Source organism: Podarcis raffonei, chromosome 9 (genome assembly GCF_027172205.1).
Source record: "Podarcis raffonei isolate rPodRaf1 chromosome 9, rPodRaf1.pri, whole genome shotgun sequence".
In the NCBI taxonomy this organism is placed as follows: domain Eukaryota; kingdom Metazoa; phylum Chordata; class Lepidosauria; order Squamata; family Lacertidae; genus Podarcis; species Podarcis raffonei.
The window spans coordinates 4,564,905-4,590,724 of NC_070610.1; the positions used below are offsets into that span (position 1 = coordinate 4,564,905).

At 41.8% G+C, this 25,820-nt stretch overlaps 1 protein-coding gene across 2 annotated transcripts; it reads right to left on the reverse strand.

Moving 5' to 3' along the window:
* Positions 1 to 162: 162 nt before the first annotated feature.
* FBXL5 (F-box and leucine rich repeat protein 5) lies at positions 163 to 25,433 on the reverse strand. Of its 2 annotated transcripts, none has more exons than XM_053402381.1 (11): positions 25,237 to 25,433; positions 20,580 to 20,795; positions 18,892 to 18,987; positions 16,489 to 16,678; positions 15,218 to 15,400; positions 13,561 to 13,686; positions 11,065 to 11,213; positions 10,774 to 10,856; positions 9,605 to 10,330; positions 7,722 to 7,870; positions 163 to 977 (listed from the first exon to the last, which is right to left on the reverse strand). In XM_053402381.1, exons 1-11 carry the CDS (start codon positions 25,318 to 25,320, stop codon positions 901 to 903), a joined length of 2,079 nt encoding a protein of 692 aa, XP_053258356.1. In that variant the 5' UTR covers positions 25,321 to 25,433; the 3' UTR covers positions 163 to 900. The 2 variants fall into 2 exon arrangements, with proteins under 2 accessions (XP_053258356.1, XP_053258355.1); XM_053402380.1 differs by having other exon boundaries at positions 16,483 to 16,678.
* Between the last annotated feature and the right edge of the window lie 387 nt (positions 25,434 to 25,820).

Here is a 25,820-nt window from a genome sequence, read left to right on the forward strand (position 1 = left end):
GTTAAGCTGAAATTGCACACGTTAAACACATGTAAGTTGTGGCCGTACTGCATTAAAAAGTTTACCAACACATTTAGCTTTCAAGTTGCTGGAACAATATTGTTATTTTGCAATGCAACTGAACTTCCCCTCCATTCAAATGAGCAGATTACCACCAGCAAGTTCCTTAAAGCTGAAAATTTATTTATTTCAGTTGCTCTTACAGCAGAGAAATCACTTCTTGGAAAGTCCCTTTCAGAATTCAGCGTCTTTAATGAATTTCTATAGACAATACAGGGGGTCCTGGTTGCTATGCAACTACAGTTAAGCAAATACTTTGTGAAGCCCACAAAAAGATGTGGCAAACAGTCATTGGCTTGCTAACTTATCCAGACTCTAACAAATTCAGATGCTGATGGGAATGTTCCATGTACTGTTCTTTAAGCTTATAACATATGAAGTCAGTGCTAAGACAAAGTATCTGTAATTCTGCAGTAAGACAATTCTGGGATCAGAAGTTATGGGAGAAATCACTACTGAACAATATATATTGTTATCCAGATGTATTTAATATTTATATTGAAGAATGAGCTTAAAAAATAATAATCTTAAGGGTTTAGCACAAAACACAAAATAAAAATATTAAGTGCCAAACGTTAGGGGGAAAGTGTCAAAAACAATCTGAGTAAGTTTCACGGCACAAAGAATTAAACCCCTCACCTTCCGAAATCAGAGTGAAACATTGTGAGAATGGTGTGACCCTACACAGTTTGCTTATAAGATTCTGAATTATGGGGCAGAAAGGACCTACAATTTGCACTTCAGAAGGGAACTGTTAACACAAGATGCGGACTGTAAGTAAAGTGCATGAAAGGAAGCCTGCTGAGCTAATGAAGTAGACTGAAAAGGAAAGTAGTCAGGTCATTCACCAGAGCGGCAGCAGGCTCTGAAACCACACTGCAAGTTCTGGCATCCACTGGCGGTTTCGGCGTGAGGACCTGTGTAAAGACAGAACAAATGTGAAAGGAAGAAAAAAGGGATGGTGTTCATCTTGTGCAGTAGCCATTCATAGCCTTTTTCATCAAGGGATATTTCATATTCATTCAGAGTCTCACATTTGTAATATCTTACTGGTATACAACTGATTATACCACATTTAAATATACAAAATATTGTTTTCACAGCAGCGCCCTGGTGCTAGACTACAAAACCCATCATCCTTGGCTGGGGATGATAAGTGTTGGAGTCCAGCAACATCTGGAGGGTCCAGGTTAGCTTCCTTGGGCTTAACAAATGTAGCTCCTATATGAGCTACCTATTTTACTTGGAAGAAATGATAAAGCACCTAATTTTTTTAAAACCCTCCAGAATAGATGATCTGTTTCCCAAATGTATACTCTGATGAGTTCTGGCTCGAAGATTATAATTTATTTTTTTAAAGTCCCATACCAAAGTTTTACCAAGTTTCAGCAACCACCACTTACCTTCATTTGCAAGTAATTTTAATAAACAGTGAAATTACTGCACTATTGGCAAAAGCCACATATGCATTTAAAAACAGGTGCCCTACATTATTTCAGGCACAGGACATTCATCTTAATGAATTAAAGCCATGAAACTGGCCAGACCAACCCTGCTGTCTCCTTGCAATACTCAGGGTATTTTATATAATCAAAACTGGACAGAAAGTATGTGAGGGTGTGTTAACAAATAATAACATGTCTGAAAACAGTTAAGGGGGAAATGAACCTCTTTCATTACTGAAACCAACGTTTGTTGGTACAATTCAATATTCTGGAAATACACCGAACAGACACTTCTGGCTATTCATCTTGTAGGATTCATTTGAAAGGCACCTTCAAGTAACAGCAGAATACTATTATTAATTAATTAACGGCTTATATGTCAAAATGGCTTCTAAGCAGATTACAGCTACAAAATAAATCCATAATTAAAATGCACAACAATTTAAACAGCAACAGTTAACCAAGTCATAAGATCAGGGAAAGGCTTGCCTAAACAGATGTGTTTTTAGGATCATATGAAACGATCAGCAGTGCTTTGCCTCCTATAAGGCTGCAAGTAAAATCATTTATTTCATGTACCTGGGTTAAATAGACCAATTTTCATAAAGATATGTGTCTTTCTTTCTTTCTTTCTGCATGCCCTGTCATAAGGCCAACCTACAGTTTTTATACTGAAGGCAAAGTGTCCTGTTCCAGCGGCACACTTGTTTCCTGCCAAAATTTGATCTCCCAACCTGCTATTTGCTCCTTGTGCTAATAAACAGCATCTCTTTGGGCAAAAGCAGCTGGAGAGGGAGGTATTCTTGGCAAGAAATGAAGGCAGCGTCTCATTTCAGACCGGGAGAGTGCAACTGGTTTTCCTCGAAAAGCAAAGTTGAGTGTGCTTTTTAAAAGTGTGAGTGACATTAATCAACATGCAGTTTGGTTCTTAAACGGATACTCAGTTCCTTAATTTAAGATGTTTGAAGGTGAAATTTACTGAGACAAAACTAGAGAAATAGCAATTCTGAATTAGAATTTTAAGAAATACGTTCAAGTTAGGCTATGTATCATCATCTAATCATGACCATACTTTTCCATGTGTAAGACTAGGGGGGTTTTTTAACTAAAAAATAATGTTAAAAAGGGGAGATAGTCTTCTACACGGGGCCAATCTCCCTCCATTTTCTTAATTTTGAGTCCCTAAAAATAGGGGGTGTCTTATACACAAAAAAATACAGTATATGCTGGAAGATCAGAAAAACTGTGGTTTTGTGCCCCAAACTCAGAATTAGAGAATTTCCATTATCAAGAAGAAAACTAGCTAGCTTCTGGAAGGGTTGAATGATTTTATTTTTCTCTGAGAGTCCAACACTAAATATATATCTTCCCCCACCGCAAAACACAAATCTTAACTAAAAAACCTTTGGTCATGGATGAAAACCTAGTTGACTGAAGCATTTTTTAAGACCAACCACAAATGCTTTCCCTTTTACCCAACAAATCATATTCAATGTGTTTTATTTGCTAGTTTTCAAAGTACTCTGACAGTGCACTTCTATACATGCCAACTCAGAATTAAGTTTAATTAAATGCAGTGGGATCATTTTCCAGGTAAGTAATCCCAAATCTTATATTCAAGCTACAATTAACAAGTTTAGGAAAATCTGGGCAGGCAGAATTTAATTATTTGCTGCTGCAAGACAATAAACAGGGACAAACTGAATGATCTCTTTCACCCAAGCAATACCAATTCACAAGTGATAAAATGAAATGAAAAAACTAAACAGATGTTTCAAGAAATATGATCTAGAAAAAAACAGCAAAAAAACTTGAGTAAGAAGGATACCCTTAGAGGTATAAAATGTTTGGCTTTTAAAAAGCACTTTAAATAGAGAAATAAATGTTTAACAAGAAAGTGACAGAAAAAATAAGTCCCCCCATTTAACCATAATGGCAATTTAGCTAGAGGAATGAAGTTAAGGGTTGTTTTGTGAAGCTGTTACAATTTTGAGGTCAAAAGATGGAAGCATGCTTTACAGAATATTTTCTATTAAGGAATGGTTTTATCACCACTTTAGTAACAAACAGGAAATTTTAGAATGAATAAATTAAAGAAGAAATCTCCTGCACCAAACAATTTGTTGAAGTATACTATAAAAAACTTTCTAGGAGATACTGGTTCCTGTTTTTGATTCATGTAATTAAGAGTAGCATCCAATTAGTCACTCTCAACTTACAGAACACATCCATCAGGAGAGGGATTTTTTTTTGGCACTTACACCTTGTCAGCAAGAATATAGACAGGTAAGAAGGTAGTGTTACAGATACATATTTTTTTGGAATGTATTATTATCTCCATATTTCAAAAAAGAAAAAAGCCATTTAGCAAGCCTTTTCCTGCTTGGCAGGGGGTTGGACTCGATGACCCTTGTGGTCTCTTCCAACTCTATGATTCTATGATTCTACTTTGGGAGGGGGAAATGTTAACACTTCACAGAAAAGGATGACATCTGTTTGGCAGTACCTAATTTAAAGGATGCATTATGAAGCTCATCAGTTCGGCTAGTTAGCTTCACATTTTCACTATGAGAATGCAAAAGCCCTACTATACTACAGAGCTGGAATAGTTTTATTTATTTGCAAATGTTTAAACTGCTTTTCAGGCACATTGCCATCACAAGGCAGCACACAAAGATTCACAACAGTGCACTATATAAGACCATCAGATTAAAACCATATCACATCTCTCTTCAAGTGAGCTGTAATAATAAAACACAGCAATTGGTTAACTCAGGTCAAACTATAAATAACAAAAGCTTGTTTAAAAGTCAACAATGACAGCGCGTATTGTACTATCTGGGGGTAGGGCATTCAATAAATGTGTGACCAAGGAAGACCTGTTTCTGTCAGCCGTCAAGTCTAACATCTTTCACTAAAGGGCCAGAGAGTAGTAGGGCACTAGCAGTTGGTGTTATTATAGCTTTACAGAAATTTAAGAACTTGGAATAAGTATAGAAAAATTCTTTCAGAAGGTACTGTCACCATTAGTACTGAAACTAGGGTAAAGAGAAAGGAAGGGAAAGGACCCCTGACAGTTAAGTCCAGTCGCAGACGACTCTGGGGTTGCAGCACTCATCTCACTTTACTGGCCGAGGGAGCCAGCATTTGTCCTCAGACAGTTTTTTCGGGTCATGTGGCCAGCAGGACTAAGCCACTTCTGGTGAAGCAGAGCAGCGCACGGAAAAGCCGTTTACCTTCCCGCCGGAGTGGTACCTATTTATCTCCTTGCACTTGACGTGCTTTCGAACCGCTAGGGGGGCAGGAGCTGGGATTGAACAACGGGAGCTCACCCCATTGCAGGGATTCGAACTGCCAACCTTCCAACCGGCAAGGCCAAGGATCAGTGATTTACACCACAGTGCCACCCATTTAACTTGAATTAATCTGTTAATTATCTTTCAACTTTCTGTGCACTACCACATTCACCAACTTACTTCCTGTTGTATCCAACAACTTGGAGCTCATTTATGAACTTACTTTCTAATAATGAAACAGATTTCCCAGAAGATCAAGTACATATGATGACCTCTGGTTCCACCACACAGCTAAGAGAGCCACCCCCCCCCATTTTGCCATCACCTTGTTCTGCACTCTTGAGAAGAGCATCACACCCACAGCACAGCCTTATTCGTCCTTATCAAAGCAAATTTGGATATCATAGCATTATTTCTTCCCCAGCAGAATCTGCTTTTCCTTGTCTTTCCTTGTCGTAAGTGCAGCATGAGCACACACCATCAGAGAAAATAAGGGAGGTATGCAGTCAGTGCGGTGCTTTATTTATACAGCAAGAAAAACAGGTAGGTGAGAAGCTGCAGCATATATGGGCTTTCCAAAAATGAAGGGCAAGGCATGGCTGGAATTGAATACCATAGTTGCCTAGCCTAAAGGCACTGAAGGGCTTTAGCACTTATGACCCCTCCTTAAGAGTGAACAAACCCATAAACCCATCCCAAAGGGAAACAACATCCAAACAAGGAAATGTTTGTTAAGGCATGAACCATCCAGTACTTACATTTTGAGAAGAGATATTATGTTAAGAGCTATCCATTATAGCAGTTCTTCACAATCTACTCTTAAAGATGATGCCAGCGAAATAGTTACAGTTTATTCAAACATTAGCCAAGGTGAAATATTTTTCAGTGGCTGACATTTGGTCACTTACACACATTAAATTAGACTTTTAGGTTGTCGGCAAGGCAAAATGCGCTGTTGTACCATGCAAGAGGAACAAAATAAAACAAAACCTGGGCAAGCCCCTCTCAATAGCAGATAAGATAGGACAAATTAGTCTTATTTTCCTGAAACAGCCAAACAGCATAATCTTTTGGGAGGTAATAAACTGTGCAATGAGGATTTGTTGTTGTTGTTACTGAAAGGGTTGGTTTAAGTCTGCTCCTTAGGCTAATTTCAACTGGCCCCAAACTCCTTTTATTCATTAATTAATAAATAATAATAATAATAATAATAATAATAATAAATTTTATTTATACCCTGCCCTCCCCAACCAAGACTAGGCTCAGGGCGGCTAACATCAGGTATAAAAACAGGATTAAAATACAACCTAAAATGCAGCCTCCAATAGCTACCTTAAGACAAACCATTCATGCATCCACTGTTCACTAAGGACAAATTATTAAAAAAAGAGAACTCTCCATTTATGCTGTGAGAAACTTCAAAGAGGAGCACAAAGCTAACACTACTGGAAGAGATACGGATACAGACTTGTGAAACGTTCAGAAGTAATAGGATGATTCAGAGTTTGTTCCAATAATCTTATCTGAGGCAGACCTGGGAGGGGGAAATTACGTTGCGGTCTACTAGCTTGAGAGTTGTCTCATGTCAATAACTAATCCAGTATCACAGCTCCTCTTCTGTGAAACAAAGCAGTCAAAGTACCTGTGCCAACAAGACACGGAGGTCTAGGCTAGGTTTAATAGGATTTCAACCTTGTACACTACCATGACTTTTGTCATATTAAAACAAAGGCATTTCAATAGTTAGGAAGTTAGCAGCAAATGTTAAACAGAATCAATCCATTTTCAAGAGCTCAAGATCAGTGTTACAACTGAGATATAAAAGCTAGGAGCTAAATGGCACCTTAATCCAAGTTACGGGTGCAACAACAGAATGCCTAGGTGTGCTTTTCTATAACAAGAATCCAAAGCTAAAAATGAATGAAATGCAGCTGAAATACTATGTTCATTTTTCACAAGGTCTAGTCATTCCCCTGCCCACTCATCTAATATTCTTAAGAGGGTCTCTTCTCCAGTCTTCAGGGAGTAGCTGGAAGTGGGGAGGCAGAAAAAGGTCCTCCTTGCCTTCCGTTCTGCAGTTTTAATCTGAAATCTTAGGCGCAGTACTGTGCCCAGAGCTTGGAAACTGCTCACACTAATGATATTCCCTGTCACAAAATGCGCCTAGAACAATGGGAGTTTTGAACACTGCTCAAGATACACAACACTCCATATTAACATTATTCTTTCAACTGATTCAAACTTTTTCAATCCTAATGTAATCTCTTTATATCAAAATGAGAGCTATCAAGAGGTGGAGCCAGTTACTTCACTGAAATGGGATTTTAAATGATCCACCACAAGTATGCTTCCCTGTTCTATGTCTAGAATGGTATCAATCAATCAATCAATCTTTATTGCGGTCAAAGATCAGACAGCAAAGTTAACAACAGCAACATATGCCACAACCGCATAAAGAAGCAGATGTAATTAAGAATTCCCTATAAACTTATTTACATTAAAAATAACACTCCTTCAGCTAAAATCTGTATTCCAGAGATCATAATCAGTAGTCATTCCCCGGCTAACAATGTCACCACTGCCTGTCTTGTCCTCGCTGCTATAAAACAGAATTTCGCAACAGGCCTGATGATTTTCAAATCTTCATTGGCATTTAACGTAAGTTTCCTCTGAACCGCCAGATAATTTCCTCAATAATGGTAAAATTAGCTCTCTTCAGCTAACACGGTACAACGGGAAGTATAGAAGAACTTGTAATATTTAAATCTATGCCTTCATAGACACATTAAACTTTTAACAATGAAAGGCTAACGTAACTCAGAGGACCTACAACTACAGAAAGGAAGTGGCTTCAAATTCTGAACATTCCAAGGGTTAAATATAAATGCTTTTAAAAGGTACTTTATTCAGAAGACATTACCGTTAATGTTATCACAGTAGTAAAAGTGTTCATGATTCAGAGAAGGGCATACAGACACCAAATCCTGCAGGCCTGCACCGGTTACAGTCAGACAACCGGAGAGATTGAGGTGTTCTAGATGAGGGAGCCCACCTCCCAGAGTCAGCATCCTAATGTGGAAAATAAAGGCACATTAAGACCATGCCAGGAACCAAACAGGTAGCAGGAGAATTCTGCTTCTTTAGCAAGATGATATACACATTTGAACCACTCAGGACTTTTGATATTTGAGCATTTCTTTCCTCGACCTTCATTATAGCAGGCATAAAATTCATTAAACGCTACGCTGCTTCATGCAAAATGAATTCAAGACTGCCACTATTAGTGTAGGGCCCTGCTGGAATATATGGTTTGTTCAGACTTAAACAAAACTTTCTTTGCTTACCCAGCCCTACCACAGATAATACAGTGGATGAAATGCAAGGAACAGAGATGGGCAATGGAGTGAAGTAGGGATACTACAGTCATATAGGATCCTGTTTGACTTTTGTCTGTAACCAAGCTTAGAGGAAAGCAGAGATTCCATAGTAGTGATAGGTAAATAAGCAAACAAATCAGAGTTAGATCACACAAAAAATTGACCATGGTAATAACAAAAAAGGAGTAACCTGGCATCAAGAAACTTGATGAGGCTTGAAGTGCATGAGAGTAGACAGCAGTTATTAAGAGTCAGGGGTAAGGCAGCGGATGTCTTCCTATGCCAATCTAGAAAGCCTATTCAAGGTAAATGAACCAGTGCTCCCTTCTCAAGTTAGCTTTTGCACATACTCTAAGTGGATGTCTCCCATGCTATGTCACATCTAACAGTGAATCCCAGCAGAACGAATGTAGCTGTCTAAACTGGTGGCAAGAAGTTCTAGAACAGGGGTAGGCAACCTAAGGCCCGGGGGCCAGATGTGGCCTATTCGCCTTCTAAATCCAGCCTGCTGACGGTCTGGGAATCAGCATGTTTTTACATGAGTAGAATGTGTCCTTTTATTTTAAATGCATCTCTGGGTTATTTGTGGGGTACAGGAATTCATTCATATCTTTTTTTCAAAATATAGTCCGGCCCACCACATGGTCTGAGAGACAGTGGAAAAGGTTGCTGACCCCCGTTCTAGAAAACCCTTCTTTTGAATGTGTGTTTATGTGTGTAGTTCTAACTTGTAATGTCTGGTGAATGTTGATGCACACATCCATCCCAAAGGCTATTTCAATTTCCAAGCCAGAAACTGGTTTCATGTATTATAGAAGATGGTAGTCATGGGAACTCCAGTGGGAGCACATATCAGCAACATGATAATGCCCAGATCCAGTTGAGATGGAAGAGCAGTTAAGGTCATCCTGAGCTGTAGGGAGAAATGAACTCTCTCCACTCTAAAAGAGAGATATTCAGCAACCCAGCTGAGCTCGCTCACTTGTGATAGCTGAATTAGTATCCAGTGTTTGGTTGGGAGCTTTCTTCCCAATGACAAACATGTTTTCTTTTATTGTCTTCAGATATACCTAAAAGGGGGGGGGGGGAGCAAGGAGACATCAGAAGAGGGAAAAGTGTAGGGTTGGGGGTTTTTTTAGAAAATAAAGCTCCGCTCCCCACCCCGGATTTTGGAAGAGAAAACTTTACAGAGGATTGTAGTCTAAGAGAAAGAGAAATTCAGAAAAGAGGAGTGTGAACTCAAAGGCAGGGAGAAGAGGAATAATCATATCTGCTTTGGGCAAAGCACTTCTCCACCTCCAATAGTCAATGCATTACCACCAGATTCAGTGGTTAAGTAATGATGAGATAACAATATGATTTTGTGTTGTTTGTTTTTTAAATGGCATTAATGGATTTTGGCAGGGGTTTCAAAGAGGCTACATACCTGAGACCGTGGTCTGTTATCTGGTAACATCCTGACAGACTGAGGAACTGAAGAACTCGCGCTGTCTCATGGTCCGATTTTGCACTCCTGAAGTATGCAAAGTCTTTCCCCTCTGACTGTTTACTAGTCCTTGGTGCATGTTTAGATAGTGCAGAGGATCCTGGGAGTGCCTGAATAGTTCTTAAAGCTGTCCCAGCACAACAGAAAGAGTGACCACAGTAGGTCAAGGCAGTAGGAGCACAGTGCTGCTGCCAGCAAATACTAGTCCTTAGTCCAAAAATGTCTTTGCTGCAGCATGATGCAGAACAAGTGAAATTTGATGAAGGTTCTACCACACAAACTCCTTCAATATTTCTGTGTTTCCACTCAGCAGCATCTTCAATATCTGCCAGATCTTCCGCATCTAACATCCAGATATAGGCAGAGTTAAAGCTCTCTGATCTGACAGGTGCAATCCAATGGCTTTCATTTCCTTCTCCTTTAATCAAATTTTCATTTGCAATATCATGCAAACTACAATTCTTTTTGCTGGCCTGCATGGCAATGTCTTTGTTTTTCCACACAGTTTTTCCATTCCTGTTTTGACAACTTTTCAGAGATGCTGCTTCATTGGGTGACAAAATTCCCAAGGCCCTGGAAATCTTTTTTACAGCCACATCTGTGATTCTCTCACATCCAGAGAGATCAAGATGCCTGAGATTCTGGCAGCAACCAACCCAAGACCAACTGAAACAAATATTAACATATTTGTTAACCAATATTTCGTTATTGTCCCAACCAGCATATTCAAGCTATTGCAGATAAAGTAGTCATATCAATGAATGTTCAACCCTAAATACATAAAATACTAAAAGAAATCAGTTAAGGATTAATAGCAAAATGCCTAAGTATTGCTGGTCTGCTCTGCAGAAACAATGTGCCGCAGAAGCAAAAGACTTACACTTTATCAGAGACAGGAGCAATGGAATGTAGAGTCTTAGACAGAATAATAACCCTTGTCTAACGCTTTTTCCTCATTCTGCAGGTAGCGTATGATACGTAACAACTTCAAAAACTAACATTTCTCCCTGCCAAAAACAGTTCACATAATCAAGGCTCTAGTAATTACTATACTGTTAGTAATTTACCAATGGCAAAGTAAGCAACAGACACCCCAAAGGATTACCAACCTTTCAAATGCAGAATCAGAAATATCAGTCTGAGTGAGATCAAGATGCTCCAGGTTAGGACAGAGTTCTAAGATCTGTCTGACCTAGGTTTAAAAGAAAATGGAGTATCGGTTTATGGTTGCAATAAAAATTGTGTCAGAGATTATATTGCTGTCTTTATACTGTTAATCCACCTTGAGTACAGAGCAGGCAGAAAAGCAACAAAGAGATTATTTTATTGAAAAACACCCACTTAAGCTCCCTTATTATTCTTTACAGATTCCCCAGATGTATTCATTATGTATACTGTACCATTTTGTTAGATATGGCTGAGCTGTATGCAAGCACAATTGTTTTCACTGAGGTGCCTACACGTGGGAGAACATTATGAATTAAGCCCTGAAGAAAGTCCTTTTCTTTTTGAATAATGCTGATAGCCAAGGATTCTTCTGAATTTTCTTCTATAAAAGGGATCGAAGGACAAATTTAAGAATAAAAAATGGACATATATACAAAGTATGCAAATATATTAATTTTAAAAACATCTATATATCAAAAGCTAATTAGTATAATAAAAGCTGCAGCCTAAGTACTTCAGTCAAAAGGACAAATTCCAGATGCAGAGCATCTCCCTGCATGTTTTGCCAACCACCACAAGAGGTCAGCCTTCAGAGCAATGAAAGTTACCGTAGTTCTCTACGGTGTCAACAGTCTTAATCTGACACTGAGCAAAAGTAGTTTTCTACCCTGAAGCTAACTTACCATATACAGGTGAAACTCGAAAAATTAGAACATCGTGGAAAAGTTCATTTATTTCAGTAATTCAACTTAAAAGGCAAAACTAATATATGAGATAAGACTCATGACATGCAAAGCGAAATATGTCAAGCCTTTATTTGTTATAATTGTGATGATTATGGCATACAGCTGATGAAAACGCAAAATTAACAATCTCAGAAAATTAGAATATTAAATGAAATCAGCAAAACAAGGATTGCAAATAGAGCAATATCGGACCTCTGAGAAGTAGAAGCATGCATATGTACTCAGTACTTGGTTTGGGCCCCTTCTGCATCAATTACTGCCTCAATGTGGCATGGCATGGATGCTATCAGCCTGTGGCACTGCTGAGGTATTATGGAAGACCAGGATGCTTCAATAGCAGCCTTCAGCTCTTCTGCATTGCTCGGTCTCATGTCTCTCATCTTTCTCTTGGCAATGCCCCATGGATTCTCTATGGGGTTCCGGTCAGGCGAGTTTGCCGGCCAATCAAGCACAGTAATCCCATGGGCACTGAACCAGGTTTTGGTACTTTTGGCAGTGTGGGCAGGTGCCAAGTCCTGCTGGAAAATGAAGTCAGCATCCCCATAAAGCTCATCTGTGGAAGGAAGCATGAAGTGCTCCAAAATCTCCAGGTTGATGGCTGCGTTGACCCTGGACTTAATGAAGCACAGTGGACCAACACCAGCTGATGACAGGGCTCCCCAAATCAACACAGACTGTGGAAACTTCACACTGGACTTCTGGCATTGTGTGCCTCCCCATTCTTCCTCCAGACTCTGGGTCCTTGGATTCCAAATGAGATGCAAAAGTTGCTCTCATCAGAAAGGAGGACTTGGGACCACTGAGCAACAGACCAGTTCTTTTTTTCTTTAGCCCAGGTAAGACGCTTCTGACGTTGTTTCTTGTTCAGGAGCGGCTTGACAAGAGGAATTTGAAACCCATCTCCAGGATCCGTCTGTGTGTGGTGGCTCTTGATGCACTAAATCCAGCCTCAGTCCACTCCTTGTGAAAGTCTGAATGGTCTTTTCCTGACAATCCTCTCCAGGCTGCGGTCATCCCTGCTGCTTGTGCACCTTTTTCTTCCACACTTTCCCCTTTCGAATAACTTTCCATTAATGTGCTTCGATACAGCACTTTGGGAACATCCAACTTCTTCTGCAATTACCTTTTGAAGCGTTCCCTCCTTTTGGAGGGTCTCAATGATGGCTTTCTGCACAACTTCCCCATGATTGTACTTCCTACTGAACCAGACTGAGAGACCATTTAAAGGCTCAGGAACCCATTGCAGGTGTTATGGATTGAATAGCTACTGCACCTTTTCACAATATTCTAATTTTCTGAGATTGTTAATTTGGGGTTGTTATCAGCTGTACACCATAATCATCACAATTACAACAAATAAAAGCTTGACATATCTCGCTTTGCATGTCATGAGTCTATCTCATATATTAGTTTCACCTTTTAAGTTGAGTTACTGAGGTTTTCAAGCTTTTTGGGTCCACGGCTCCCTTGACCAACTACACTTTGTGCGGCACCCCTGTGGGGCTCAGGAGCCCTGTTATGTCACCCCTTCCCTGCAGACCTGGCAGCCTCTCGCCCTTTTCCCTTGTGGAGTGTTCCCTTAGCCTCCTCTCCCCTCTTGGGAGTCTTCTGGGCAGCCACAGCTGCCGCCCCTGGTTTCTGAGCTCCCCCCCCCCCCGCTCCAAAGAGAGCTACCTCCTCCCACTGCCCCTCAGGGACCTGGGAAGCCCCACCCCTGACCAGTCCCAGAGGCACCATTTGCCTGCAGAGCTTGCAGCCAGGGCTGCTGCAACAGCTGTGCAATCCTTTGGGAGGCAGGGATGCAAGAGGGCATCAGAGGAGAGAGGGAAGAAAAGAGGGACAGAGGCTAGTGTCGCCCGTGGCACCTTTGACCATCATTCAAGGCACCCCAGGGTTCCATAGCACACTGGTTGGAAACCACTGCTCTAGACCACCCAAGACAAAACTGCAAAGGGAAGATATACAGTTCACCCCTTAACTTACCAGACTCATCTATATCAGCATCTTCATCCCATTCCTGAAAAGCACAGCTTTCATCTTTTCTGTTTTTTACCCATTCTTCATCAGGATCTGTATCAAGATCACCAGGTGGGCCACTGGACCAGTCTCCTAAGTAGCCAACAAGAAAGCATTTAATTATGTTACAGCAACCTTTGAATTACCCACACAGATCAGAAAGAAGTAGGCTTTTTAAGAAGTGTCAGCCAGCAGAAAACACAATGGTGTTACATAGATCATGCAAGTTGCTCTCCTTGTCCTTAATCCTTGGAGACTGGGAAAGTAGCACATGTAGAATTTGTATCTCCCCTCTTCTGTTCTGAAAAGGGCCCTCCCTTTTCAGAACATACCTGCGGTTCAGTGCTCGGATGTCGTTCCCGTAATCAGACGTTTATTGCTACAGCTTAGTCATTGAGGTGTCAAAATCAGTTGTAAGAGAATTGCACTGAATCAACAAGTAGAATAAGGAAAATTAAAAATCCTTAATTTTTCTTTAATTTTAATCACAAGTGGACTCTTTATTACTGCAATTGCAGTTGTTCAAAATAAAATCTAGTCGTACCTTGGTTTTAGAATAGCTTAGTTTCCAAATGTTTTGGCTCCTGAACGCCGCAAACCCGAAGTGACTTTTCTGGTTTGTGAACATTCTTTGGGAAGCCGAACGTCTGACGGGGCTTCCAATTGGCTGCAGGAGCTTCCTGCAGCCAATCAGAAGCCACTCTTTGGTTTCCAAACGTTTTGGAAGTTGAACGGACTTCCGGAATGGATTCTGTTCGACTTCCAAGGTACGACTGTATTTTGGAAAGAAATGAGCACTGAAACACTTATTTTAATCTCCTTACTGCACTCTTTACTGCATTCGCAATTGTTTATGATAAAACCTATTTGAGAAGGAAACTATTTTTGCCATTTTTATGGACGTTTATTGTTTGTTTACAGATAGTTGCCTTGGTGATATTATCTTGTAATATAGGTAAAGGTAAAGGTACCCCTGACCATTAGGTCCAGTCGCGGACGACTCTGGGGTTGCACGCTCATCTCGTTCTATAGGCCGAGGGAGCCGGCGTTTGTCTGCAGACAGCTTCCAGGTCATGACTAAGCCCCTTCTGGCGAACCAGAAGAGTGCACGGAAACGCCGTTAACCTTCCCACCAGAGCGGTACCTATTCATCTACTTGCATTTGACGTGCTTTCGAACTGCTAGGTGGGCAGGAATCTTGTAATATAGGTGTGGCTAATCAGGTGCCCTCCAGATATAGTATGACTACAGCACCCATCATCCCTGAAAGTTGAATCCAACAATTTCTGCTGGAGGGCCACAGGTTAGCCACCCTAAATGTGTTAGATACAAGATAAATAATTCTAAGCCCAGTCTTAACTTGGTGATTTAAAATAACTAAGACTGAACATAAATAATTAATTCTGTCTGTCTTGTATGTAGTATATCAGCAGTAACGGGTCAATGTAGGGCTATTCACAAGTGTACACTAGCCAAATAATATAGATATGCCATAAAAAGAGTAATTTACGTTTACAGTGCTTGATCTCAGAAATTATATACCTTCTTCCTTAATGGCTTTTCTTTTACACATAAATGGATGGTAATCTAAACTTCTAAAGAGCTGGGAATTTCAGCCACTTACCTCTGGCCCAGTGCACGGGGTAAAGATGTTTCCAAAGAGATCCAGTTTTAGCCAACTGAGACCATTTGCTATTTACTTGACTGCATCGACACAACTCCTGAGGGCTAAGGTAACTAAAAATAGTCAGCACAACCTCAGAAGGAAGATCAACAATATTGGTGGTTTGCCCTTTTTCTTCGGTTTCTGAAATATATGGGAATACATTCAGTATTTTGGCAGTGGCTTGAAGAGTATTATTCTGTTTAGAATGCAACAATTAAAAAAATCACTGAAGCTGTGGCAGAAAAGCAAAGCTGACAGCATGTATAAATGGGGAGAGGGGGCAGAGCCCATCAACTTTTACATCTCTCCCTCAGAGCCATAGCACTGAGTGTTGACATCCTTTCCCAAAAGAATAACAAACATAAATACTACCCCAAACTCAACTGCTACTAAATTGCACAAACATTAAGCAATTAAACAAGTATAACTAGTGAAAAACCAACAAACATAAGCACACTCAGTTGTCCTGGATTGAAGCCTAGATGTTACTTCCCAAGCTCTCTGGTGTCAATTCAGCCATCACTTTTTAAAGTCTTGATTTCTTTGTTGCCAGTTATCTAATGGGCTTTCATATTAGCCACTCCATCCAAAAACAAAGAAGCATGCAGGACAAAATCTTTGTGTTTTTATTTATTTTTATTATTTTATTAAACTTATATACAGCCCTATACCTGCAGGTCTCAGGGTGGTTCACAGGATAAAATCAGAATATTAAACCACCATAGACATAATTCAAAATAAAAACATAACCAACCCATTTTAGAGTATTTCCCAACCTTTTCTTACCATCCTGCAGGTGTTCCTTATTAATCTCTATACCACAAAGTAAATGATGTACTTGGAAATAAATGCTGCTATTTTCAAGAAAGCTCATCAAAGCACTGCTGCTACTTGTTTTGGCAACCCAGATATTTTCCTGCAGGACTCTGCTCTGCAGCATTATTATTATTATTCGGCACTACCTTCAATCAGAAAATGAAAGCTAGTCTGGGGTGAAAATGCGCAGTCTGGGATATGAAATATGTTTCAGTGAGTAAGACTGACCAGACCTGAGTTGAGTATAACAGAGACAAGATCGCTAAAGAGACCGAAAGTAACTGCAACCTACATCAAAAGCTCTACAAGTTGCAAGAAGATAATTTTAAGTGCCATGGAGTTATGTGACATTATTTTCTAGAAAACCAGCTGAGAAATTCAGAAGATTGCTACAAATAAAAGGTTACCTTCACCTTGATCTGCTTTTTCGTCCACAGAATATTTAAAAGCTTTCTGCAGTTCCTCGGCTTGATTCCAGAGACTAATACCTTTACGTATTTCTGCTGCAGCTTCCTTCTGGGAGCAGTGTTGTGCAATTACTTTCTTTTTTATGTCCTTCAATTCCTCATAAGTAAAATATTCCATCAACATTGGCTGGAAAACCTAAGATGCACAACAAACGTCACTTTTTGAATAACCCAATTGTTCCAACTTGCTCTTGTTTTTGAAATACGACATTTAACTTTCTCAGCCCAAGATCATCAAACACATACGATACACATCCAAGGATGAGAAACAAGATACACATAGGATTAGCTGCAGTAGGGCTGGGCGATATCTGGTTTTTAACATGAAAAATCACCAGCGAACCATCGCAATATAGCAATATACCATGGTGTCTGAAGAAGGATGGGTGAGAGTGGACTGAGGAGGGAGGGAGCAAGCAAGCAGGAAGTACGACCAGGAGAAAGGAGGCAACCCGCTTGCTCCAACGAAGGTGTAGGCAGGCAGGTGCCCAGGTTCTTGGGCGCCCTCTGCCAATTTTGACAACTGGACTACAGAGGGAGCGAGCGAGCACTGGCCGCCCAGGGGTGAAATATGCTTTGCCGGCAGCAGCTAGGGAGCAAATGGAGATGTGCAATATATTGCTAGCTCAAAAATTCTGAAGCCATTATCACAATCTGAACTTCCAACCAGTTTCAGACGATGTATTGATATATCACCAAGCTCTGCAGGTTCTTTTGCAGATTAGAACCTGGACAGACAATAACTCATAAAAATTGAACATAGAATCATAGAATTGTAGAGTTGGAAGGCACCCAAGGGTCATTTGGTCCAACCCCCTACAATGTGTGAAGGCCCTGCCACAGGTCACTGCTAACTCGGCAACCCCCAGTGGGGACACCACCAACAGAGCCTCCCCTGCTGGTTGTATGGCCTGGGGAAGGTGCTCTTTTAGGTCACTGGGTTCCAAGCCATTTAGGGCACTGTATGCTCAAACTGGAAGTGAGAGCTGGACCATTAATAAGGCTGATCGCTGAAGAATTGATGCTTTTGAATTATGGCACTGGAGGAGACTCTTGAGAGCCCCATGGACTGCAAGAAGATCAAACCTCTCCATTCTTCAGGAAATCAGCCCTGAGTGCTCACTGGAAGGACAGATCGTGAAGCTGAGGCTCCAATACTTTGGCCACCTCATGAGAAGACTCCCTGGAAAAGACCCTGATGCTGGGAAAGATGGAGGGCACAAGGAGAAGGGGACGACAGAGGATGAGACGGTTGGATAGTGTTCTCGAAGCTACCAGCATGAGTTTGACCAAACTGCGGGAGGCAGTGGAAGACAGAAGTGCCTGGCGTGCTCTGGTCCATGGGGTCACGAAGAGTCGGACACGAATAAACAACTAAACAACAACAAATGCTCAAACTATTCTTGAACTGGGTCTGGCAGCTCAATGACAGTCGTGTAGTGATCCAGGTACTGGTCCCATTGGGCTGTCATACTTACCAACCTAACAACTGCATTCTGCACTAGTTGCGGTCTCCAAGGGCAGCTATACATAGAGCACATAACAGTAGCCCAGGTGTGAGGTCACCAGAGCACGGACAACTGAGGCCAGGCAGGCTATCCTGATTCAGGAAAAGCTGATGAAGAAGCCTAGGCTGGGCATAAGAACTCCCAGCCATGGAAGCCATTTGAGACTCCAGTGACAAATTGGAACCCAAGAGTACTACCAGACTATGAACCTGTTCATTCATTGGGGTATAACCCTACTGAAAACAGGTTGTATATCCAGTTTCTAGACCCGGGAACTACTGGCCCACAAGACCTCCATCTTATCAGAATTCCGCCTTAGTTTATTAGTCCCTCTCTATCCCATCACGGCTTCCAGACACTGGTCCACCTTCACAGCCTTTCCCGAAAAAAAGTGACAGAATGGAGAGATAGAGCTGTGTGTCCTCAACATACTGATGGCACTGTGCTCCAAATATCCTTGCAGAAAATGGAAAAGAAGAGAAGTAGACGTGAGCTTGCCATTTTTGGCAGCAGACCAGTTTTGTCTTTTGAGGAGGACACTCAAATCTAAGACTAAAGGCTCTTGACTACTACAATCAGAATCGAAAGAGTTACTTAGGATAATACAATGAGGCTCCCCCCCTTTTTTTATTTGCTTTGAATAGCAAAATCCGCATACCACCAACTGCTCTTAAAGCTTCAAGCATTTGCCACAAAGTAAATATGCCTCCTGTTCAAAAAGCACATCTAAAGCCTGCTTGGACACATGGCATTCTGAAGCTTAATTAACCATCCAATTCCCATCCATTCACTGGGTACAGTCGAACGTAATGGCCAGAAACCATTTCCTAGTACAGCTCACCTCCTCCTCTTCTTTCATGTGAGGAAGAAAATCCCTGGTAAAAGCTTCAAGCCTCTCCTTTAGCTGTTTCGCATAGTTTAGTTGTTCATATTCATTCTGAGAATGATAAAAAATACCATTACTAAGCATTTGTGCCATTTGAACACTTACGATCAATTGTTAGAAATCGTTAAGTTCTAAAATCCTTAAAATTAAATATGAAGCAATATTGAAATACCAATTGCTTTGTGTCAGTTTTCACAGTAAGTTCAAGCCATCAAAAACAACACACCTCTTCATTAGATGTCTTAAATACCCAGATACCCAGAGACCAACTTATATAAAATATGTTATATTTTAGTGCAAATGTAAACACTTGTTGTCAGGATGTCTAATTACAGTAAAGTAGATTTTGAAATAATTCCCCAGATGATGCTTCAGATTAATTTTAAAGAACTTGTAGGTGACCAGATTTTGGGAGTATTTCATTATATCATTTAAGTACTTAACAGGCATTGAAAACTAGCAGTGGTACCAGTAGAATTCAACAAATGAAAAGATTAAAAGGATTACTGTCTCACATGTCGCAAGCATGGAAAAGTAACTACATATGCCACTTTGTAAAGATAACATACAGTGAGTCAGAAGCCTATAAACTCATGGGTCTCTCTGATATACCTATACATTTAAAGGGGTCAGAAACTGGCAGTCCAGGGGTCTGCAGAACCCCCTTTTCCTCCCTGACAAGTTTTAGGGTTTTTTAAAAAAAAACCTAGGGGGGCTTTTCAAGTCTAATTTTGGGAGGGAAGAATCAGGCAGGGCTTGCATCTGGCGAGGGAAGTGCTTACCCTCTTTGTGCTGTGAATCCCTCATGCCAGAATAAGGCTTGAGGAAAAAAGCCTTCTACTGGTGCTAATGGAGGGCTGTTTTCAATGCTAACTGCCACTTGGGAAAATGGGCTATCTTTAAAGAAAGTACAGCTAGCAAAGGAAGGCTTAAACTTCCCCTTCCTAACTAATACCTATGAAGATCACACACCCCTCCATGCAGCTATTTTTCCACCCTAGTGTGGTGGAGGGAAGAAAGAGTAAGAATCTGCATACATACATGTGTGAGGAGTGTGCTTTATGTGCATTCTGGTGGTGCAGAGGAGAAAGAGCATGGTGTGCCCATGGACACTTTAATCACATACTCCAGAATTAGCCTCTCCTGCCAATGGCATACGACCCCCAAGAGGGGTGGTCAAGATGGAACATAGCCCTCCAACTGAAAAAGATTCCCCACCCATCAAATCTTAAAGCTATGATGTTCTTATTCATCCACATCCCATGTGACTCCTGTTTTATAAGGTGTGTTATTCAGGCATGTCATACTGCCAGAAGTGTCAGCTGCTGACATTGCCCAAACTGCTCTCAACAAAAAGCAGCTGCTTGCTAGGAAGTAAACCATATTTTTAGAGACCTTCCCTTCTACCTGGAGGAGTCAAGGATGCACAAGATAGTTATGACTAAGCTGGAAATTCTAAAGCACACTTGCAAGAAATAAGCCTCACTAAGCGTAGCATGGCTTCTTTCTAAGCAAGCATATATACAACCAGCCTTGTGGCACCAGAACTACGCTGAGATTGCACAAATTCACACATGATCTCAGAAATGTGATTTTGCATTGTACCACCCAGAAACCAAACACTCTTCTTTCTGAAAGCTCACCTTCACATTCTTCAACCCTTTCTCAAAGAGGCTAAGCATTTCTGAGAGTTTATTGTCTGAGTGTACATTATACACAGTCCGGCTGCGTTGCTGAAGTAATCCAATTATGTATTCATTTTCAATTTGTTCATGCATTTTGAATTCCTTAAAAGTAGCATATAGGGATTGGAGGAGAGCCCGGAAGTCATTGTTGTTGGAGAAGTTGGTCTTAGAAAGCTGATGGGAAGAAACAAAAAATGATCAGTTTTTTCTGGGCTAATACTCAGTAAATCATGTTATCCTCTAAAAAGGTATTTGACACCATCCCACTTCCCTGGTCAAATGTGTTTCCCCTCCCCACCACAGGTGTTTCTAACTCTGATTAAGAACAAAACAAAACCTACCTGACAACACATTATTACTTCAGGTAAAAAGTCCTGGAAAGTTATTTTAACATATGGCAAATATAGCAAAACCTCAGTTTTAACTTCAGTAGTAAATGTAAAGGGCTTTCTTGGTAGTGGCACCCGCCCTGTGGAACGCCCTCCCACCAGATGTCAAAGAGAAAAACAACTACCAGACTTTTAGAAGACATCTGAAGGCAGTCTTGTTTAGGCAAGCTTTTAATGTTTAACAGACTATTGTATTTTAATATTTTGTTGGAAGCCGCCCAGAGTGGCTGGGGAAACCCAGCCAGATCGGCGGGGTATAAATAAATTATTTATTAATTATTATTATTATTATTATTATTATTATTATTATTATTATCATCATCATCATCATTATCATTATTATCATTATTTTTGTTGTAATTATAGAAAAAAAGGTTTTGCTCATAAATCTGGTAAGAGCACAAGCTTTTAAAGTGCTTTTAGGGTTGTGCTGTCGTTCAGTGCTGAGGTTCAGAGACTTTTCATACATACACACACACTGCTCCCACTAGGCTGAAGGAACCATCAGTGACCCTCAGCTATGGACTGCAAATTCATTTTGTCACAGACACTCTCCACAACAGATGAAGTGTCTTGGGATATGCAGTCTCTGGCATCCTTTGACTCTCAAGAGAGGTCATCCCACAATACAAGGACAGAATACTGGAACAGATGAGGCTGGGTGCTTCATCCCTCTCTAGGCATCGCCACACACCCAGGACAGACTCAATCATTAGCTTAGGAAAGATACCACATTCAGCTCACTCTCTAAGATGTGCCAGTGAGGCTATAATGTTAGCACCAATGCAGGCAGAAAATGAAATGTCTTGAAAAAGAAGTTCAAGGAATTCAGTTCCTACACTCAGGAGTATAGCCCAGGATGATGCTCTTTTACAATAAGTTGGCAACCATCCTTCTACACTAGAAATATGTGACTATGGTCTATTCTGAGGTATCAGTGTTCCCAACCAGAGTCAAAGGACAAGCCCCAGAACAACCACAGAGGCAACATCCAGGCAAACCTCATCACCCAGGCCAGGAACATCTGGCCAGACAACAAAGACTTCTTCCCGCCTTGGGACCCCCAAAGTAGGGATCAGTGCCAACTCTGCCACTAGTATCCAGCACTCTTGTTTCTCAAATGGCACCCACACTGGCTGAGGGAGAAAAAGAAGAGAGAAATCCTTTCGCAAATTGCAAACAACACAATTAAGGTCAAAGGTTTATTTCAGAGATTATGTAGCATGTTCTGACATAACTGTGTAAGCCCCGCAAAGGCACTAATTAAAGACTAAGAATTTCAGAGGACCTCCTCCTCCTCTCTTCTTTCCACTCCCATATTCCATCAAATGACTCAAAGGAAAATATCAACCCACATTGATAGTGACCTTAGTACTGGCAGCAACAAACGACGTAACTTAAGAGGATAGTGCAGGGGCAAGGTGGTGATTTAAAACACCAAGAGGGGGGAGGCAAATTTAAACCACTAATTTAGATCAAGTTTCCCACAGACACTTTTCATATAATACCAAAATAATAGTGTAAATATGACCAGTACACCATGTTAACTTCTAACTACAGTATCATGATATTTTGACAGTGACGCCTGTCTACAAACAAAAACAAAATGAAATACCCATGGCTGAAGAAAATGTTTCTACTAGAAGCTTCTGGATCAGGAAGTTCTACCTAAAACGCAGAGGCTGAGTCACAGTCCCTTCAGAGAAAATGTCTGTACTTAGCCTGAGAAAAGCTGATCTATGGAACTTCTTGCCACAAGGAAATGTGACAAAAAAAGCAAATTCAAAAGTTGGATTAAATATCAGTGGGAAATGATGTCCATAACTGCATGTTGATTTTGTTAAACCTCGCTTCCATCTGCCACCATTTGCCCTGCACCACCATCTTGTTGGGCCTCAATATTTTTCAGTCATCTCAAGTGGGCTCTGGGGGTTGAGAGCTGTACTATAGCAACACACACACTATATGTGATCATATTCAGTAAATTCTGTGTATCTGACATTCATATGGCCAAGTAAAATGGCCCCTCACCTGAAAAAAAAAATTAAATTGCAAATAATGTTTACCCTGAGCTGCTCTTTTCTACAAAGGCTTTCCTGTAGTAGAGCAGGGGCAGGGTGTGGGGAGGTAGATCAGGATATACCTGTACATGTGGGAGTGACCTGAAATAGATCAAGTCTTTCTTACTCCCAGATAATTAACAATGGCAACAATTATGCTACTGACATGAAGAAGGGTGGAGAAGAGGCGTACACAGAAATGGATATTTGTGTATTGGTGTGTGAGTTCAATTCAGTTCTGGTTCAAAAAAGGTGTGTGAGTTCAATTCAGTTCTGGTTCAAAAAAACCGCTCACGGACTGAGATTTAATTCTAAGTACCTGTATTTTGTACCTCTCTCCACTTACCAGGCCTCAGGAATCTAGTGAAAAACTAAGTCTTGCAAGCCTGGAATGTGCCCTGCCCTACAGTTTGATAGTACCCACCTGAAACCTACAGTTTATATTGTTTTAAGTTATTCTTTACTGGCAACTTGAAATAAAGGCACATGAACACACTCAATAATCAAAATCTGCATTGCTATGTGGAAAAAACTGCTAACAAAAATTGTATAGTCATACCTTGGGTTGATTGTGCTTCGGGTTGAGCGCGTTCGAGTTGTGCTCCATGGCAACCTAGAAGTAACGGAGCGCGTTACTTCCGGGTTTGGCCGCTTGCGCATGTGCAGACGGTCAAAATGACGTCACGCGCATGCACAAAAGCGGTGAAAAGCAATGCATGCGTGCGCAGATGTGCCATTGCTAGTTACGTTTGCTTCTAGATGCGAACGGGGCTCTGGAACGGATCCCGTTCATATCCAGAGGTACCACTGTAGTTGCAAATTACTTTTGAGCGAAGAGGGGTGTGCAGCTGCCAGGTAAATCAGTTATGTTCCCCATTCACAGTGTGGGACTGCCTATTTTACAGAGTGTGCTAGACCACCTTGCTTCAACCTTGAGCTTTTAAAGCTTGTTGGGATTACAACTCCCATAACCCCTGATCACTGGCTAAACTGACTGGGTGAAGCCAAACATGCCATCAGGAAGCTGTAATAACCAAAAGACATTGAGCAATACATTATCTTGGGCCCCTGCGATCTCTGCATTTCCTTCCTCTCCTTTACTTGTTAAGCTGCCAACTTAAAAAGCAAAGACACCTGCTTCAAGGAACGTGCACTCTAAAATGATACAGGGAGAGAAAAATCTGCCTTTAAGTTGCGCCTGCTGACACACCAACTCTGCATTGCAAATGTGACATGAAGGCTGGAAACATTAACCTCCTCATGTGGGAATCCTTGTTCATCCACAGCAGTGACCGGAGGAGGAAGGACTGCTGGGAGAAGCACAGAGAAAAGAAATGCCAATGTCTCTACAGTCACAGCAGGCACTGTAACTCTAGGAGAGTTCAACCCCGGAGGCGCACAGAGGGGTGCCAACCACCTATGTTTTTTGACATTGGATTTCTGAACGAGCTTTTCTTTGTCCACATTCGACACGCATGGCTCATGTCATCAAAAGTCCAATCATGTCTTCTACAGAGTTTCTGCCTTCATACTGTAGCAGCACAGCTGGGAATCGCAGTGGCGGAGGGGGGTGGAGGAGGGAAAGTCGGCGCCTAAGGCACTTTGGCCGCGCTTCGTTCGGGGGGGGGGCTGCCTTTGGAAAAGATTCTTAAGCCAGGAACACACGTGCGTGCGTGCGTGCGTGCGTGCACACGTGTGGCGAGAAGGCCGTATCCGAGATACAAAACCCCACCACCAGCGGAGAAGCTGCGTCACGTCTCTGCTAAGACGGGGAAGGAAGCGCAGCCGGCGACAGAGCCCTGCGAGGGAAAGGGGTTCGCAACCAAGCGCAAAAAACCGGGGAAGAAAGAGGGGGACCCTGCAAGCGGAGGAAGGTGGCGCTGGGGGGGGGGGAACAAGTGTGCGGACGACGGTGGCCGAGAGGAGTCACGGCGCGCGCCAGGCGGTGGCAGCTGCGCAGGCGCCCCTCTCTCCTCCGGCTCCCCCGAGGGTGCGCGCGCACCCCCTCTCACGCAGCAAACGGACGCCGGCCGAGCGAGGCCTGAGGGGGCCGAGGGGCGTGTCCCGGCGCCTCACGTAACGAGGGGCGCGCGACCACCTCGCCCCCCCCTCACGGCTATGCCCGGCGCGCCGCCCCCTCAGAAACCTCCCCCTCCCCCCTCCTACCTTGTCACAATAAAGCCCGACGAGCTGCTTCATCCGCCAGTGCGGGGCCGTGAAAACATCCACCTCCTCAGGGAAGGGAGCCATCTTCTCTCCCCCATATATATATATAGAGAGAGAGAGAGAGAGACCAGGCGCTCTCGCTCGGCAGCCGCGGCCGGAGACGCTGCCCCTTCTGCGCGTGCGCCCCGCTTCCACCCGCCGAGTCACGTGCGCGAAGGACAAACCCGAGAGCTGGGAAGGGTAGAGGAGACGCGCGGACTGCATAGGCCGCTTCCGGGTGTGTCATGGAGGAGCCTCCCCCCCCTCCTTGTTTGTTTCAATGTCTCCCAGGGCAGAACTCGGAAGAAATCAATCCAGGGATCTACACCCACACCTCAGTTAACAGAGAAGTTCCAGCTCTTCCGAGATCAGTTTTCATTTTGTGGTCAAACATTTAAGTTTGGGGTTTCTTTTTTTAATATATCATTTTTATTAAATTTTCTGTTTTACAATTTAGAATATTCATTTAAACATCCTTAAGATATCATGGTTCATTTTGCATATCATAAATCCCTGCATATTTTATATAAACTATACCCTTCAGT